The following is a 20,107-nucleotide window of genomic DNA, read 5'->3' on the forward strand; positions in this document are numbered from 1 at the left end:
TGACTCTGTTAGTGTCTGCCTTTTGTTTCATCGCAACTATAAACTGTAACAATAGAGAGTTTTGGTTAGGTTTTATGGCTATGTGAGGAGGTCATGTTGACAAGGTAGCAGGAGTTTCTCATTGGACAGTGGTAGATAATTTTTCAAGCAGATCATCATTGATATATGTGTCATGCCCAGTAATTTAAATTACAAAATAGTAAAACAGTGATTCTGAAATACCCCAAAACTGTACAAGGTTACCAGGGTTTATTTCACTCATGTACTCATAATACTGGCTATATTTAGAAGTATTTGCTTTGCATCCCTATCAGATTTAAACCGCATGCCAATTAGTTAATCTCACCACTTAACTTTTTTTTTCTGGTGTGTGGGTGCTTTTCTTGTCATGTTTGGTTGGGGTTGTTTTTTTTAAAGTCCTGGCCAATTTGTGGCATATTTAAAACAGATTTTTTTTAGTGATCTAAATGAAATCTGTCAAAGTTTGTGGATAATGCCGCTTCTGTTTTTACAAATATCTATGTGGTGTATTGTGTATTATTATTAGTAAAGGAAGTAATATCATTCTTCCACATCCTTGTTGTGCATACAGAATGTGTTACTTGTTTTCAGCTTCATGGAGTGCCTGGAGAAATGTCACATTTACTTCTTGGTTTATTCATGCTGTGATTATAGGATGGTGGAGATGTGGGCTGTTTAGCACCAGCATATCTGTTTCTTTTCAGAAACAGATGGGCAGAGGTGTTTTATTTTTTTACATAATTTTCTCTGATTTTAATGTGTGTTGTTATACTAAAGTTATAGATCAACAGTCACTTGCTGCCAGCAATCAACCTAGTTCATTCTTCTGTTCTTTTTCCTTTCCATTGTTTTTATTATGTTTTTTTATTAATCAAAAAAAAGTTTATGGTTTATAAACTGAAGTGTTTACAAAACTGTGTTGTCTGTTGTGCAGCCATTTTTGAGCGTCTGCGGACTGTCTTGCATGAGGCCCAGCTGGAAAAGCGTGTGCAGTACATGGTTGAGGTGATGTTCGCAATCAGGAAGGATGGCTTTAAAGCCCACCCTGCCATCATCTCTGACCTTGACCTGGTAGAGGAGGATGACCAGTTCACACATCTCCTGCAGCTGGACGATGTTACCACAGGGCAAGAACAGCTCAGTGAGTGCATGTCAGCTTATTCTTTCCTGTTTGAGTGCCTTCCACTTCTAATGATTTATCATAAGGACAGACTTGCGTTCATGTACAGTCCTTCAAACATTCAGACAGTCCTGTGCCAGCTTGCCAGCTTTCTTTACTCCCATCCCACTTGTCTCTCACTCTTATTCATCTTTTTTTTTTCTTTTTTTTTCTTTTTTTTCTCTGTCATCTGTTTGTGTTGTGTGTGTGTGAATTTTTACATTGAGGCCTTCTATTTGGTTTGGGTTCTTTTCTGTTTCTTTTCTGAGTTTTTGTTTCACTCTTGTTCACACACACCCACACCCACACACAGCGGAGACAATACCAGGGCTACGCTCAGCATCCCATATACACGGAATCAGATTTTCCTTGTTGTAGAGTACAGCCACCACACAGCGATTTTAGAATGTTAGAAAACTTTTGAGTGGTGACTTTTGGACATCAGCTTGTAACTGCACCAGCTGCGGTATGGGAATAGAAATAGACCTACTGCACCCCCAGCTCATATTTGCAGCTGCTGTTATACGTGACAATAATTCTTGTATGAAAATCAGTTTATAACTTTTATTCTAGTAGTAGTAGTTGTTTTGCGTGTGCCATAAGATATTATAAATTTTATTTCATCTTTTTTTTCCCCAATACATATATCCTCCTTCGCAATGCCCCCCATTTGCAAACATGCAATCCAGATCATGCAGTGGAACGCTAGATCTATTTTCACAAATTTTGCCATATCTCATACAACATTTGGCAAACTATAATTACCAAACACTTATATTACAATCCCTAAATGTGAAGAAGAATAAATTATCCAAGCTTCCAGGTTATTATTATCCACTTGTGCACCAGCAGGTTGATGCTGCCACAAAAAATAGTGCATCCATATATATCCAAATATATATCCAAGGAGGGACAGAGTACAGCGTATGCTCTCCACCAGCGCCTCATTCTACTTCTGATTTTCATTCATGCGTGGCACATGTTAAATTCAGTGATCATCTTACTCATCGTGTCATCTCTGTGTACTTACCTAGAGGACCAAACGAACTTAATACGGAATGGTTACGTAATGTTCAGGATAATGAAAAATGGTTGATAGGGGGAGATTTTATCGCCCATTCACCTTTTAGGGACAAAGATTGTGTATCAGTTACTCGTAACCACTTTGCAGAAAATGTTGTTGATTCTTCCTTAAGCCTTTTAAATGATGGTAGCATTACCAGAATCCCTGATATTGTAACTCACAGGGCATCTGCTATAGATCTCTTTCATATCTGCCACGTTGTATCCAGAATGTAAATGGACAATGCATAAAGATACACTGGGAAGTGGTCATTTACCGATCATCATGACTTTTAATGAAACTAAAAGTTTTACGGAATTTCAAAAAGACAAAGTCCCAAAGTATAACTATAAAGATGCTGATTGGGAGAAATTCAAAAATGTGCTTGCTTGCAAAAACACAGAGACTGTAAACACTGGGGATATAGATAATTTATATTCCTTCTTTACTGACACCATATTACAAGCTGCCGATATATCAGTCCCAAAATATAATTCACTTAAATCAAACAAGCATTTAGGAAATAGTTGGTGGATGCCAACCTGTGAAGCAGCAGTAAAAAGAAAAAATGAAGTTTGTAATTTATAGGAAAAACAAGTCACAAGAAAATCTTATTGAATAGAAAAGGGCAGAGCGTAAAAGTAACATGGTCGTTGCACATGCTAAAAGACAATATTGGTCCTTATTCTGTAATAATGAGATATCCAATCATAAAGATGCTAAAAAGGTTTGGAAAAAATTCAGTGAAATGAAAGAAGGCATAAGTTTGCCATCTTGCCCAATTAAGATAGAAGACAAAGAATTTCCGTCCAGTGCAGAGAAAGCAGAAACATTTGTGTAAATGTTCTCAGAGCGATTGGAAGGTCTGTCGCCTAAAAAGAGTAAACACAAAACCGAAGAAGAGAGCAAAAGTGATTATACAGATCCAAGTCCCGATAACAGTCAATACATCAATGCTCCACTCACACTCAGTGAGTTTAAAGATGCATTACTATCCCTCCCTAAAAAGAAACATGTAGGACTTGACGCAGCCTCAAATGAGATGCTTAGACACTTACCAGAAAATTTTGTTGTTATTTATACTTTTTCAAAAGTGCCGGATTGATGGTTTAATGCCAGCACAGTGGAAACAGTCTATTGTAATACTGGTTCATAAACAAGGAAAATGTACAACGGATAAGAACAGCTACAGGCCAATTACGCTAACGTCACATACTGGTAAGCTGATGGAAAGAATAATTTTGAGAAGACTGATGTACTATTGCCATAAAAATAGAATTGTCCCAACTGAAAACAGCTTCCCAAAAAGAGTTAAAACGATATCTTATCTAATGCCAGTTGGCACGTTTGTGTCAAACCTTTTCCAAAAGTCCGAAATTAATCCAGATAATGTAGACACGCAGAAAACAGTAAATCCATGCCCCATTTGGGAGATGAGTAAAGCACAGTTTTATATTGTTATCAATCGTACTGACATTGCAAAAAAAGAAAATCCAAATATCATGGCAACAGAAGTCTGATTACACCTTCAGAATAGATACCGTGATCACTACATATTTACACAGACAGCTCACTCCTAGACAATGGCCAAGCAGGTTCAGTTTTCGTTATACCAAAACTGAAAACTGAACGATCATACCATATTGGTAAAAATCAGTCAATATTCACAGCTAAACTTATCGCTGTTCTTATGGCTTTAAATTATATTCTGAGTCTTCCAGTTTGCCTTCTACAAGTCTTATTTTGTGTTGATTCAGAATCTGTATTATATGCTTTAAACTCATCAAGTTGTAAGAACAAGTCCAAAATAATAATAGAAATAAGTCACATTGTACATCTTTTGAATTTGAGTGGGAACACATATAACTTTTTGGGGGGTTCCTTCTCACCTTGGTCTCCTATATAATGCATGGGCTGACAGGGCTGCAAGAAAAGGTGCAAAACACCAACAGGGGACCACCGAACTTTCTGTGCCTTTGTCTGTACAAGAGGGGTACGCTTACTAGAAAAAGCATCGTGGAACAAAGTCAGCGAAATATACCAGCAAAATGGCAAAGTTTTGAATAAAAGTATAAATAATATTTTAACAACCTGGAATCTATCAATCAATCAAATACATTCAGTAATTTAATCAGATTAAGGCAAATTCAGGCATTATCAAACAGGATAAAGCTGAACGCTTTTATAACAAAGTTCAGCAGAGATGTTAAATACATATGTGGAGAATCTATTTCAAGCAAACACATACTCTTTGAATGTCCGAGTCTGAAATCATTTTTACCAAACTTCTCGGAAAACTCTTGTGAATGTATTTTTGACAATTTCAAGATGTTATCTGCTATTGCAGAAGGTTTGCTGCATAGTCCAATAGGACATTTGTTATAGTTGTTACAGTTGTTTATGTTAGCGTTTCCTTCTATATACCTATGTCTCCCCTTTTAATGTTTTATTTTTTCCAATGCTCTGTATCTTTCCCCACCACACTCACACACACATGTGCACGCACATACACACACACACCATTCTTCACCATCTGCCCAATACTGTTCCCACCACCATGCCCTGTCCTCCACCCCACACACACAACCCACCCACCCCACTTTTTTTTTTTTTTTTTAATATCACTCAAAGCGGAAGACATTGAACTGAAGACTACTACTACTACTACTACTACTACACACACACACACACACACACACACACACACACACACACACACACACACACACACACAAAAGCTATACACATTACACATACACTGTAAACCCACATGCACCCCCAGACACCCAGTTTCATAAGAACAGACCCCACATGCACATATAAACACACACAGATACACTTCCTCCACTTGTAAAGTTGCTACTGTTGTCCACCTCATCCTAGCTTACTACCAGTCCATCTTCTTTGCTCCTTTCCTGCCACTCCTCCACTCCTTGACAGTTTGGCTGCAGCCAGTGAGCTAATCACTCCTGTACTCACTCTCTTTCCAGCAAACAACTTCCAGCTCACCTCGCCCTCAAAACCCCAGATCATTGGAAGTTAATCTGTTGCCACTTTTTCTCACTCCCAGTAGTAAGTGGTACCATGTTTAAAATGTGTCTCAGATGATAGGTGGTTTAGTGTTTAAAATGTGTGCTAGGTGTTATATGTTTTTGTTTTGATTTTGATAAAAGTCAATTGTTATAAAAGCAAATAGATACAAATATTGCTTGCACTCATGCTTTTGTCAGTCCACTGACACTGATATTTTCATATTCACTGTATGAACAAAATTGTAATTTTTGATGTGCAGATGTTTTCAAGGCAGATGATGACTATCTGGAAAACGAGGAAAAGTACAAGGAACTAAAGAAAGGTAAGTATCAGGATTGTTCTCTTCAGCTTATTCTTTCTAGCTGTAGAATTATCATTATTCTTGGCAATGGCAGATTCATCGTTTCATTCCATTGTTGGAATCATCCTCATTTCAGAAGTGGTGTTCGGCTTTTTGAAAACTGGAACCTGCGTCTCATTCCAGCACTGGAATCTGATCTGATTCCAGCAGTGTAATCATTTCCATTCCTGTAGTGGAATCATTGTTGTACCATTTTATCGAGTCTCATGTGTAACAGATTGTTTCAAGGAAGTACCAAAGCATGCAGAGTAATACATGACTGCCTCACAGTTTAGGTGGATATCACTTGGTAGTCTTAAGGACTATTTTCTTGATTTAGATTAGTAATATTGTTTGTTGAACTGTATCATGTATGTGTCTTTCATTTACCATGATCAAAGTGTCATGATGGCCCACACAATTCAATATGAAAGAAAACAAGGTCTTTTGTGGAAGCACTTCACACAGCATTGTTAAACTTCAACTTGAAGTTTGGTGTTCAGTGTATGTTCACCATTGATTCATAGTTTGCACCTGTTTTATTTGATGAAGCACTGACTGAAATGTTTGTTGCATCACATGATATAGTACTGATATGAATGCTCAGGCTGTAGCCTGGCAAAACATTGAAGCACTGACTGGCCTTTTAGGTTATGGTGTTGCACGATGATGCTGTGACTGTTGAGGATGTGAATAGAGGGTGACACTCAGCCTTATGTGAACAGAAATCCTGGATGAAGGCAGCTCTGATGAAGGAGGATCAGGGGATGAGTCAGGGTCTGAAGACTCCAGTGATGATGATGACGAGGAAAAAGGTAAGAAAACTTGTTTTTTTCTTTCTTTTGGTTGTGTTGTTTTGTGATTCACATGTGATAGATTCTCTCTCTCTCTCTCTCTCTCTCTCTCTCTCTCTCTCTCTCTCTCTCTCTCTCTCTCTCTCTCTCTCTCTCTCTCTCTCTCTCTCATTTTTTCTTTCCATCTGTCATGTTCTCAAAGTCTTTCCCTATCTGTTCCTCTCTGCATCTCCCTCTTTACCATTTTCTTCTTCCGTCTCCTCGCATCTCTCCTGTTCCCATTTTTGTCTTGATTAGTACTCATTTTAATACTCTTTACCAGTGATACACTATAGTATGTTTTACTTTTTACCAGCGATATATTATGAACTATATATATTATACATTGTGACATATTCATATTGCGTTCTTCCTCTTTTCAGTAACTTTTTCTTGTATTCCATATATTTTTCTATCGTATAATCAGTTTTAGGCAAGGGCTTAATGTTAGGTATTTTCTGTTCCCTTTTTCTTTTTAATCATAAATACATTTTGAGTTTGGATGTGTGTTTTACTTGTCACTCTGCATGTGTGTGTGTGTGTGCTTCATCTTCATGAAGTAGGTTTATCTTTTGTGTTGTGTCCAGTTGTAAACCTTGATTCTGTTGTTGGTTGTTGTTTTTTTGTTTTGTTTTTTGTGTGTGTTTTTTTTTTATTGCTAAGTTTCTCAGTCTTCATGTCAGTTGACTGTGACACAAAAATGTGTTGTTCAGCAGTGTTTGAAGTCATTATGGGCAAGAAACAATGCCAAATAAAAGTATCACCCTTATTTTGGTGGTGGTTGTGAATGATACAAGTATGGTGGTGGATGGTGGTTTATGAACTGCACAATGTGTAATGGCAATATATTGGTGTATGTGCAGAAGAGGGGAAACAGGAGATCATAGACCAGACAGAGACAAACATGGTGGCCTTACGTCGCACCATCTACCTCACCATCCAGTCCAGTCTGGACTTTGAGGAATGTGCTCACAAGCTGCTCAAGATGGAGCTAAAGCCAGGACAGGAGGTCAGTGCCCAGTGGGACATGCTGGCATTGGTGGGAGTGGTTGTGTTTGTGACAGTGGGTGTATCTGTGGGCTTTGGTTTGTTATGTCACCACAAGGTAATGGATTATGTGATAAAATCTGTCAGAATCCCCTTTAAAAAAAAAAAAAATTTAAGTCATTTTTCAGTTGAACATTTTTATGGAAGGATCAGAACTGAATAACTTTATTTTTTCAGAAATGACTAAGAGTTGAATGGCAGATGTAATGAAAATGGATATATATACTCTTGTTTGATTAGAACAATAAAATATAGTATGTGGTTAGAACAGTAGACAGTCTGTGTTGAGAGAAAAATAAAATTAAGCCCATCTAACACAGTGAGAGATCTCAACATGTGCACATCTAAAGTGATCAGAAGGCTTGTGTCAGCTCCTTAACTCTTTCCGGACGAAGGAATGCTCACACATTCCTACACAAAACGTATTCGGATTCGGACGAAGGAATGGAATAGCATTCTCCGAAAGTAAAATTCCATCATGCGCTGTACACGTGATTTTGTGATTAGCCAAGCGGAGTGCGCTTTTCTGGGTCACTCCACAATCAAACAGTATGATTGGTCAGCCTGGGATGTGTGGCCTGTCTCGCACACACGCTGACAAAGTCACTGACCGGTCGTCTGCTCGTGTGCCAGCCTGTTAGCAAAGCGGGCTCTTCTCAGAATGTTGTGAAGCGAACAAGGCAGTGACGGCAACGTTTTAGGGTTGCCGAAGTACTTGAAATGCTACAAACTGAAGGGTCGGACATTGAAGAGGTGGATAATGACAAAGAAGAAAGTGAATTTAATGCAGAAAGCGAGCATGGGTATGGTGATTCAGGGTGATTGGCAGTACACAGTATTTTGTATTTTTTGTAATTTTTTTCCAAACCCATACAAATGGGCCGTATGTGTGGAAAAGCAAGGGAGAAAACTTGTCGTCCCTGAGTGAGTTAAGAAGTGACAGCTAGATGTAAATTCAGAATGTCTTGTCTCCATAGGTATGTCTGTTCATACATAACTGTATAATGTGTGTCCTGACACATAACAGAACATTTGTATAATGCCATGTTGGCCTTTTCAGGTGGAGCTTTGCTACATGATCCTGGACTGCTGTGCACAGCTCAGGACGTATGAGAAATTTTTCGGCTTGCTGGCACAGGTAAAGTATTGTCCTATTTGACTGCTATAAACCAAATTTAGGATATATCTTTTCAGAACATCTTTGATTTACACACTGTGAATTTATTATTATTGTTATATTATTGATTGATATTTATTTTTTTAATTACAGAATTTAGTTTGTATGTGACTAAAATTGCTTATTGATATGTCAGCCCAAAACACCACCAAGAAATGTCTCTTTTTTTTCTTCTTCTTTTTTTTCTTCTTTTTTTTCTAAATAGATCAGTAAAATTCATTTCTGCATTGCTTTTCCAAATTTTGTTCCTTGCTTGGGAGCTCTTTATTCAGTCACATTTAAATGACAGCTTTGTCATTCTCCATTCTTACCGTATCCCATTCCCCCATCTCCATCAGCACCTATCTCTGTCTTTCTCTCTGTGAGATGGTCAAGTAGTGGTAAGCATCACAGTGAAGTATTTACTTTTTGCAGCGATTCTGTCAGCTGGACAGGAAGTATGTGGAGCCATTCCAGACCATTTTCCGCGAACAGTTTGAAACAATCCATCGGCTGGACACCAACAAACTGCGCAACGTGGCCAAGTTCTTTGCTCATCTCTTACACACAGATGCCATTTCTTGGGCTGTAAGTCAGTTACATTGTAAATGGCAGCAAATTATGCTTGATCCAGGTTGTTTTGTAAATAGTCAAATGTTGACTGAGCGGACACATGCACACACACTGACTTATGTACACTGGAAAAAAATGCACACACAAAGATTCCCTTCCTGTCTGTCTTGCACACACACACACACACACTCTCCCTCACTCTCTCTCTCTATTCCTTCTTCACTATCTCTCACACACAAGGTCTCAGTCTCTCTCCAGTTAAAGCAAAATTTTGATTCTAATTCAAATCAGAATTGTCAATTTTGTTTTGTAAAGAATCACTGACTCAGGACATTGTAAAAAAAACAACTAATAAAAATAAGAATAAAAAGAACAAAAACAAGATTGGGAAGAAATTAAACATTTCGGTTTTATAGATTACAACAGAGCAACGTTAGATACATGGAGGGCTCTCATTGTAGATTGAAATATATCAAGAACAACAGATATCAGGTTTTTGTAATCATTCTTATGGAAAATACCAAGTTGGCAACCTCATATATTTTTGTCCTGAACTGTATAGGTTGAATTGTTGGGATGTAAGAACAAGATGTTTGTTTGCTGTTTTCCCATGATGATAGCATGGTGGTGATGGTGACAGGTGATGAGCTGTATGAAGCTGACTGAGGAGGACACCACATCGGCCAGCCGCATCTTCATCAAAATCCTTTTCCTGGAGCTCTCTGAGTACATGGGACTGCCTAAACTTAACAATCGTCTGAGAGACCCGTAAGTGAAACAAGTTTTTAGCTGTTGATCTTTCTTTTCTTTTTCCCAGTGTTTGTGTTAAGAATGGGTTGCATACAGCTGTTATCTGCTATTGATTAAGCAAAATATTGGTTATGCATCCCTATTGCATAGTCATGAAGCGGAATACCCAGTTATGCATCCCTATCACGGGGTCACAAATTAAAATTAGTCTCCAAAGAAGCAGAATGCTTTTTTTTTAAATTCTTGAAAACCATGGCTTTGTATGCCTTCCCTTATAGTCACCTCAGTGTTGGTGGATTTATGAAGACAGCTGTGGAGGGACTCAGTGGTCTTCACTTGATGGGATATGCTTGCTCAGTCTGGCTCTGCCACTGGTTATTGTCAGCATGGAGACAAAAGATGGCATTCTGCATATGCTGAATCGAATAAGCATCGCTGAATACCACTTCAGTGACTCAACAGTAGGGTCTTTTGGTGTGTAATCTCCTGGTGACCTGACATTAAATCCTTTAGAACTGTAAGGGGTAGAATTATTATTGATGGAGTTCTGGTAAGGAGGATGTTTTTGAGGGTGTCTGGAATAGTGGTATTTGGGCAAAGAAAACAGGAGAAAATTCCCAACAAACGAAAACCAGCCAATTGTTAGGTAATGATTCAGCATGGAAATGGTGGTTTATTGAGACATTTTGACACTGAACACTAGCCAGGCACAAAAGTTTTTGAATCTGCATAAATGCTGTCTATCCTACATTATATAAGTAACACCAACAATCTCATCTGTTGAAAAAATGGTGACTGCTGGACCTTTTAAAACGACTTTAAAATGATAAAAGATGGTGTCAAATCAAAGGTACCTTTAAACGAAGATAAAAACGACACTTTGAGTCATAAACTCTTTGTCAGGTGAAGAGGTGTTGGCAGGTCACAGTAGTCTGTACTGAAAAGGTGAGTACATCTAAATGGCTTCTTTTTTTTCTTTCTTTTTTTTCTTCTTCACCCCACCCTCATGTTCCTCCCACCCCCCTCTCTTCCAACAAATCAGTGAGCTGAACAGCAGTTTCCAGCCATTAAGACGTACTCACCATCTATTATCATTTTTAATCTCATCTGTATTTTTCCTTTAAATACCCTGCACTTACTGTGTTGTGGTTGGTTTGTTAATTGTATGTTGGTTCCATTCTTACAGAACCCTGCAGGAGTTCTTTGAAGGAATCTTGCCACGCAGTAACCCCAAGGATACGCGCTTTGCCATCAACTTTTTTACCACCATCGGACTTGGGGGTCTGACGTAAGTGTCTATTGCTGCTTCTGTGTTTAGTTCACTATTGTGAATTGGAAGTATTATAACTTATTGGAGAGAAATTAGTCCATTTCATATCATAGCCATGTTTCCCTGGTGTCAGGTCTGCTGGAATAAAGATTCCTGTCTAACTGGACATACAAGTCTTTCAGTCTGTGCAACAAGTATTGTGTAGTGTTTCGATTGATTTATTTTTTGTATGTGTGTGATTTTCCTCTTTTATGAAGGTGGGCTGCTTTTCTTTGGTCAGTGAATTTTGCCTTATTCATTGGTTAAGATGTTTGGTGGAGGGAAAGCCTGGAAAGAAAATATATTACTTGTATGATCTTGGATGGATCTTTCAAAAGGGTCTGATAGAGGAAAATATTGTTCAGTTGATTTTAGTAGTTTGAATGTAGATTCAAGTCTGATGTACTGTCTGTGTGTTTAAATAGAGGGAGGGGAACACATTCCGAAATCTGTTCTGTTTCCAAGCTCTGAATCGATGGAAATAATGATGTGTCATTGCTGCACTGAAATTGCTTTAAAAAAAAAAAAAAATTTAATTTAAAAAAAAACCAAAAAACACCTTGTATGGAAGTAGTGACTGTGCAGTACAAATGATGATGTTTGACAGGGAAGACCTACGAGAACACCTGAAGGGCATCTCCAAGCAACTGATGCAGCACAAGCAGCAACAGGAACAGCAACAGAAACCTCCTACCTCATCCTCGGACAGCTCTGATTCAGACAGCTCTGATTCAGACAGCTCTGACAGCTCTGACTCGGGTTCTTCAGACAGTTCAGATTCAGGTCAGTTTGGAGATCAACATCTTTATTTGATTGTGTATGTCCTCTAAGTGCCTGTTGTAGTTGCAACAGTTGTTCTGCTTTGTTTGACAGTTCTTTATTTTGTACATATTTTGCCGTGTCAGTTACTTCTTGGGCAGTGATGAAAAAGCCCCCATCCCCTACTCCCACCCCCCAAAAATGGCCCTGTGGAACGGTGTCCATGAAGACAGTGTCCTGGGCTTGGAAGTTATTGTCTTGGACAGGATTTTCAGTAGACCAGGGTTTTTGTTTCCTTGGTCACAAGACAAGGAGTGGTGGGTTGGTCTGTTGGATGATTTGATAAACATGAATTTAATTACACATACTTAACTGTGACCCAACTAGTGCAGACTCCGGCAGGGGTCTGACATTCCTGCCCTGTGCAAACAACTATCCGCCTATGCGGAGAAAACGAAACTACGGCCGATAACCTCCCGGAAGTAGGTAACACGTGAATTCATTCACACATAATCAGTGCCAGCAAGGTGGTTTTCCCTGGCAGGTAATTATGTACACAGTAAAGTCTGCCTTGGTTAAATATATTTAAAGACAAGGGAAAAGTCGCCCTGGGTATGTATATGTGGGCAGCACATATGCTCACGCACATTACAAACATTTGCATGGACATGTTTGTATACTTTCACTGAAAAGCGTATGTACATGGACACACATGCACATAACACATTTGTTGCCATGCATAAAGTACACATGTACACAATAACAGAATGGATGTAGTCACTTGGCAAAGAATTACACATATATTCTGACATTTCTAGTACATATGTATAACCAGTGCCTGATGAACCTTTTCACTGCCAAACTCGTATTTATGCAGCAGCTATGTAGAGGACCCAAGTCACTGAAGGGTGACCAGATCATGTGTCTGTTATCCTTGAACCTACTGCTCTTTACGATCGGTGGCAGGATAGGCCATATTTTCTGCACAGCACAGAGGGAATCCCCAGCTATTCTTAGACACCATATTTTCTGTGTTTACAGCACAATGGAATTTTGCACTCTAAATTGACTGGCGGTGAAAGGGTTAAAGAGCTGACAAAATAATAGGGAACAGTGGGCTGGGATGTGAATTGCTGGGAAGTCTGGCTATGATGTTCATTACAGTTATGTCTCTGTTCCCAGATTCGGACGACTCTGACAGTTCTTCTGACTCAGAAATGGAGAAGAAGAAGGGCAAAACCTCCAAGACCAGAGAGGTACCGAAGGACAAGCCATCACGCTCACATAGTGCAAGACGCTTGGAACGTCAGAACAGCCGTCATGATTCAGGCCAGACAGAGAGCGCTCAAGGACGCCACTCCAACAGAGACGACGGCCGTTCTCGAATTGAGGACAAACTGCTCAAATTAAGTCTGCCCAAAGGGATGTCACTGGTGGACCCCTCAGCAGTGGAGCACAAGGAGTCCCCTCCCCCTAGTAGGAAGAACCGAGACAAGTCCAAGAAAAAAAAGGGGCGTGGAAACGCTCGTGGAGGTGGCGATGGAAGAGGCCAGCGGCGGCGACGCAACTCTGATCGAAAGCGTCGCCTCAGCAACAGCATGGACCAGGGTGTGAACAGGGACCTCACTTTCTTCCGAGGGGAGCGGGACAGCAGGGGCATGACCCGGGAGGACCTTGGGCGGCCGAGGGAGGATATGATGCGGGGCAGAGATGACATGGGGCGTGGCCGAGACAGGATCGACAGGGAAGACATGGGGCGGGGCCGACCCCCAACCCCACCACCAGCCAGGAGACGCCAAGATGGCTATGGTGCCGTGGAGGGTCGAGGTGGTCGGCGTGACCTGTCCCCAGGGAGAGGGATGGCACGATGGGACGATACGTCTGACAGACCGGATGGCTATTTCCAGCAAAGAGGGGACAGGATGGACCTGGAGGCATCTCCACCCCCAAGGGGTGGGGACCGTCATGGCCGCATGTCGCCCACTTTGAGGCGAGACCGGCAGGACTTCGAGGATTTCCCTCCAGCTCGAAGGCATGACAGGTTGGACCTGGATGAGGGAGCTCAGCGGCCTTACGACCGACAGGACTTGGATTTGGACAGTCGTTATGACAGTCTACCTCGAGGGCAGCGGAGGCGTGAAAGTCTGAGCCCACCACCTCGTATGGGCAGAAGAGAGATGGATTCCCCACCTCGCCGTTTAGACAGCCCTCCTCGACATTCTGGTCGTCTGGATGTAGACAGAGGAAGGGAAGACTTCCCCAGGGGTAGGGGAGACCTTGATCGAAACATGGACAGGGGAAGAGATGATATGGATAGAGGAAGAATGGATATGGATAGGGGTAGAGGTGACATGGATAGGGGAAGAGGTGACATGGACAGGGGAAGAGTAGATATGGACAGGGGTAGAGTTGAAGTAGACAGAAGCGTGGATCGGGGGCGAAGAGACCTGGAGAGAGAGAGGAACATGGACAGGGCTAGAGGAGACATGGACAGAAGCAGGGACATGGAGCGTGGCCTTGACAGGGGCAGAGGGGAGGTGGAGCGTGGGCGAAGCAACGTCAGGCGGAGCCTGGAGCGAGGGCGTGGGGACTTGGATTGGGACAGAGACTTTGACCAGGGTATGGAGCGAGGGAGAAACATGGAGAGAAATGGGGAAAGAGGACGGGTGGACATGGATGTAGGGCGGGGCAATGTGTCCAAGAGTATGGAAAGAGGCCGGGGAGATGTGGATAGAGGAAGGGGTGACCTGGATAGGGGGATAGACAGAAGAGATGATCGTGAACTGGATCGAGGTCGGGGAGACAGGGACAGGGGGAGGATGGAGCTTGACCGAAGCAGAGATGATGCAGACAAAGGTAGGATGGTGGAGAGAGAGATGAATCGTAGAGACAGAAGCAGAGGACAGGTAGAACCCGAAAGTCCTGTCCGTCAGAGTAGGAGAGAATTGACACATTCACCTCCCTTGACAAAGCGTCGAGATATGAACAGAGATCAGTACCGTGAAACAGACGACCGTTCTGTCTCCCCTCCAGCCAGGAAGGAGAAAGTGAGGGAGAGAAATGATGACGGCGTTGCCATGAGACGCTCGCTGTCACGTGATAAAAAAGAAAGACGTAAAACATCCCAAAGAAACAAGGAAGAGGGTAGGCGTGATCGAAGTAAAGAGAAACGTCACCGTTAATGTGTCACAAAGGGCAGTTTGTGTGTTCATGGTTTCCTCATGCCCCTTCCAGTCGATGACAGTGCGAGAGGTTTTGTTTTTTAATCAAAACTTTTGTTGAAAGCCACCCTTTTCCTAGGCACGTGTAGGTTTCTGTGTGTGCCTGTGAAATAGTGTGATTTGATTCTGTGCCGACTTAAATTTGCAGTTCAGAGTTACTGTTTCATGATGTTTGTTAATTGATTTATGAAGTGTTGATATGAATATTGAGTTATCAGTGAAAGCTATTTGTTTTGTTACAATATATGAAGTATGGGTGTATGTACCTATTTGTGAAAACTGATTGTTAGGGTGTGTGGAGTATGGATGTGAATATTTTTGATCAATAAGTGAAAATTGTTTTATAGTTAGGGCCCGGCCGATTGTGGAGTTGGATATGGATTCAGATGTGGAAGTGTGTTGTTTTTCTTTTTCTTTTTTTTAGCAGACTGCTGACTGTGAAGTGGTGTGTTGAAGTGATGGAACCCTGACCCTGGAGAGCACTTGTTAAGCATTGTTATTATATTTGAAGGATGATATGTCCCTGTTGATCTACATTCTGAACTTGGATATATTTCATGATCATGAATGCCTATGCAGTGTGATTGGGGTATTTGGTTGGAAGGTATGTCCTCATTAAAACAGGAAAAACAATAATAATGATAATAAAAAATTTTTAAAAATGCATGGACTGCCCTTATTGCATAATTTGTGTGTTTTTAGTGCACTGCTTCCAAGCAAATGTTTCTCTGTGTGAGTGCATGCATGACTTATTGTAAGTTTGTGTTATTTTGTTTTACTTTTGTTTCTTTGTTTCATTGATTGTTTTGTTCAGTTGTGTTCTCTCATAGATGTGTATTTCATTAAGACTGAGTTTGGAAGTATGACTTTGTCATGACTGTTTCTGTAACTTAATAGAAGGAAAACTGCTCGGTTTAGCATTGATATTCAAAAAACAGTTTACAGACTCCAGTAGTAGTAGATATTGTTCATCACACTGAATTCAACACACACTAATGAATAAATGAAAAAAAGAGCATAGAAAATTAAGTAAGGACATAAATGTTTTACACAAAGCCAAAACAAATACAGTAATTTTATTTTTGTAAGTGTGATGTTTGCCCCTGTCCTGTTGAAAGCAAATGGGTTTATTATGTTACTTGAGTTAAAAGAGTGAGATTGTTGCACTTGTTTACTGTTTACTAAATAAAAACAATAGCATACAGGATTTTTCTTTTCTTTTTTTTTTAATGTAAAATACAAAAACATCTTTAGGGCTAAGCCATTTCCAGAGCAGAACTGCAAAAGTGCAGTATGAACATAGCGCACCATTGAAAAATAAGTACAGAAAACAATATATCGTATGTGTCTGTTAGTCATCCAGCAGAGAATTCAGATAGTTATATAACCTGACAAAAAGAATTAGAAGTATATACAGCACTACAGGAGAGTGAAACAAGGTTGATATTAATTTCAAAATTAAGGGTTTGGGTATATATATTTTTCTTATATAAGGCACTTAGCAATATTCATTTATCAATATGGTCAATAATGAAGAAAGAATAAGCTCCTTTAAGTTAACTCCTCCATACGAACAGCGAGAGAGACGACGTTAACAGCGTTTCACCCCAATTACCATCATCAAAATATTGCAAGCGGAAGGCTCTTATACTGAAGACGTGAATGTTGACAAAGAATACCACAATTCTGATGACGGAAGCTAAAGGTTGGGTCATTCAGACACCCACTGGACATCTGAGGGGTCTGTGTAGAGGAGAAGAGAGGACTGGCCATACTGAGTGAGTTAAGTTGATTATAAACAACTGCTTAATTACTGTATTAACATTCTTTCTAAATCAGAACAAAAAACTGATAACAGATTTCAGTGGGATTTTTCTACAAAATGTTACCAGGGACAACCCTTTTGTTGCCTTGGGTTCTTTACATGTGCAAAGTTCATGCTGCTTATTGTCTCATCCAGATGAAAAGCATCCAGACCATCACTCAAGTTTTTGTGGAGGGGGAGAAAGTACTGGCAGGTGTGGGATTCAATCCTGTGCACTCAGATTCTCTGGCTTCTTAGGCAGACATGTTACCATTAAGCTATTGCTCTATCCCAGAGCATCTATCATTTAAGGCTGCATTTGAATCATACCTGTGGTCCACCAGCCACTGCATCATGGACAGTGTTTCATGGCCAGAAGTTTAGTCAGACCATGTAATCTGCATTCCTGTGGAGTACTGCTCAAGTTCCATTGAAGTGACACAGATCAACAAGGCCACACTTTGGTCACTGTCATGATGCTGGAACGGTGCCTGTCTTCAACACACCATGATGACAGTACTGCCAAAGGCCTTGCAGTTAACACTTCAGAAAGTCACTGCTTGTCAACCAGCAGATACTGTCTTTTCACTCATTTCTGGTTTGTTTTGTTGTTGTTGTTTTTGTTGTTGGTTTTTTGTTGTTGTTTTTGTCATTACTAGAATTAGTGCAGGGTCTCTGGTCAATGTTTCCAAGATCATGGTGTCTTATAAAGTATGGAACTTCCTCCCATGTTGACATTCTTGGGAAACATTTGTCATTAACCAGTTGAATCAGCTGATGTCCCCAAAAAATGTTGCCATAATGCCTGTAAGATGTCCACTGACATCCTACATTTAATGATTTATTGTGATTTTTCCTTCATCAGAATTTGGTTCAATGAACACAAACAGAATCTGAATGGTTTGTTTAATGGGTCTGGATTACAAGCATGCTAATTAAATGAACATATGTCAGATGGAGGACCCCTTTCTTCTCGATAATATTTCACTGACTGGACTTTGTGAAGGGCACAATGCACATTTATGAATGTAAATGATGTATTCATACAATACACCATTGCTAGTACTGTAGTAGACCACTGGAGAGTTCTGCGGCCATCTTGGATCTAATGCAAGTGCATTAACTCACTCAGTACAGCCAGTCCTCTCTTCTCCTCTACACAGACCCCTCGGATGTCCTGTGGGTGTCTGAATGACCCAACATTTAGCTTCCATCGTCAGAATTGTGGTATTCTTTGCCAACATTCACCTCTTCAGTATAAGAGCCTTCCGCTTGCAATATTTTGATGATGGTAACTGGGGTGAAACGCTGTTAACGTCATCTCTTTCACCGTTCGTATGGAGAGAGTTAAACTTTAAACTCAGAATAGCGAGCAATGCCAAAGGCGATCAACATAGATAAAAGCAGCAAATATGTGCTGTTCCCCCATTTCTTCAGTTGATAGCCTCCATTGTAACAACCAAACTGTGTACATTAAAGTGCTACCATATGTGCACACGCACGCACGCACACATACACACACACACACAAATATTAAGCAAAAAGTTGAAAAATGAAGCCTGCTGTTTCACACATTCTGCCTCTCTTGATCGCCTTTGTTGCTCACAAGTTTGGAGAACCAATCAACTTCAAGAGCACAGATAATGTGACGTGCCTTTATAATTCATGTAAGCATGGAACTCGCCAGAGGTCTATTGTGAGGGAAGGAGGAGAGGTTATGATTTGCTTTTGGTAAAAAAAAAAAAAATTATTCTCTGGTTTTATTGCTGTGGTGGTCATGTTCTGCGTTGATCTTGCATTGGCAAAATCTCATTTCTCTGTTGAGTCACTGACAAATTTCATTATTCAGAACACCAGACATAGCCTACATGGCTGAAGAAGGGTTCTACTAAGTGGAATTGCAACTTTCATTGTACAACATTATTCTCCTGTCTTGTTTTGTTTGAGTTTGCCTTTGGAAAAAAGGATGCAAAATGGATAAGATGCTTATCTGCCAGTACAGCAACCATGATGTTCTGGATTCAAATCATGGTCTCACCCTTCTTCCACATTTGACTGGAAAGTCAAACTGAGAATCTAGTAATTCAGGATGAGACAATAAACCAAAATGCAGCACTCATTTGGTGCACTGAAAAAGAACCCATGGCAACACAAGGTTTGTTGTCTGGCAAAATTCTGTAGTAGAAATCCACTCTTTGTTCACAAATGTATATGCATGCACTCAAGGCCTGAAAATCATGTTGAGTTATGCTACTGGTTTGGTATCTGCCTAGCAGATGTCGTGTAGTGTTTTTGAATTTTTTCTGAATGCAGTGATGTTTCTTTGAGAGACTGAAACTGACTTTGCTGGTTTTTGACTCACATGTGCAAACAAAGTGAGTCTATGTTTTAACCTGGTGTTTGGTTGTGTGTGTGTGTGTGTGTCCGTGGTAAACTTTAACATTGACATTTTCTCTGCAAATACTTTGTCAGTTGACACCAAATTAGGCATAAAAATAGGAAAAATTCAGTTCTTTCCAGTCATCTTGTTTAAAACAATATTGCACCTCTGGGATGGGCACAAAAAAATAAAAAATGAAGCCTAATTATATGCAAACTGCATTTACTGTTATATTTATATATTTTATATTCTCTAAACTTGGCACTTTGATCTGATATTCTGACACAACAACAAGAGCAGTCATTATTATCATTTTTTGTTCAGACAGGAACTTCTTTTGCTAAGCATGGAAGTTTTATTTATTTTGCAAATGTTTTGGTGCAGATAGTAAAAAAGGGAAATTACTCTGTAATTAATGCTAGGGGACTTGATTTGCTTTAAACTGATCTTTCTCATCTTAAACATTACATTTTGAAATTTTACTCAATACATAAAAAGCTTGCGTGTTTTACTCAAGTGTACAGGGCTTTCACTATGCTCATTCGCCCAAGTGGGTCTTTTTCGGAAAATACTAAAATCAATATGTGTGGACTTTACAGATCTGTTGGCTGAGCCCTGAAGGTCATGGGCAAAAATTAATTGTGTACACATATTTATAC

The 20,107-nt window shown here is 40.1% G+C and overlaps 1 protein-coding gene across 1 annotated transcript in view; it reads left to right on the forward strand.

Annotated features, from left to right (window-relative positions):
- Positions 1-16,469, forward strand: part of LOC143285903 (uncharacterized) — a 35,015-nt gene extending 18,546 nt beyond the window's left edge. The window contains exons 9-18 of the mRNA XM_076593355.1: positions 956-1,162; positions 5,536-5,598; positions 6,342-6,431; positions 7,313-7,458; positions 8,557-8,634; positions 9,088-9,240; positions 9,866-9,993; positions 11,162-11,263; positions 11,892-12,067; positions 13,226-16,469. Of these exons, the coding sequence (XP_076449470.1) occupies positions 956-1,162; positions 5,536-5,598; positions 6,342-6,431; positions 7,313-7,458; positions 8,557-8,634; positions 9,088-9,240; positions 9,866-9,993; positions 11,162-11,263; positions 11,892-12,067; positions 13,226-15,225 (3,143 nt within the window). The 3' untranslated portion in view covers positions 15,226-16,469. The remainder of the gene's footprint in view (positions 1-955; positions 1,163-5,535; positions 5,599-6,341; positions 6,432-7,312; positions 7,459-8,556; positions 8,635-9,087; positions 9,241-9,865; positions 9,994-11,161; positions 11,264-11,891; positions 12,068-13,225) is intronic.
- Positions 16,470-20,107: the final 3,638 nt, after the last annotated feature.

This window comes from Babylonia areolata, chromosome 1, assembly GCF_041734735.1.
Source record: "Babylonia areolata isolate BAREFJ2019XMU chromosome 1, ASM4173473v1, whole genome shotgun sequence".
Taxonomy (NCBI): Eukaryota; Metazoa; Mollusca; class Gastropoda; order Neogastropoda; family Buccinidae; genus Babylonia; species Babylonia areolata.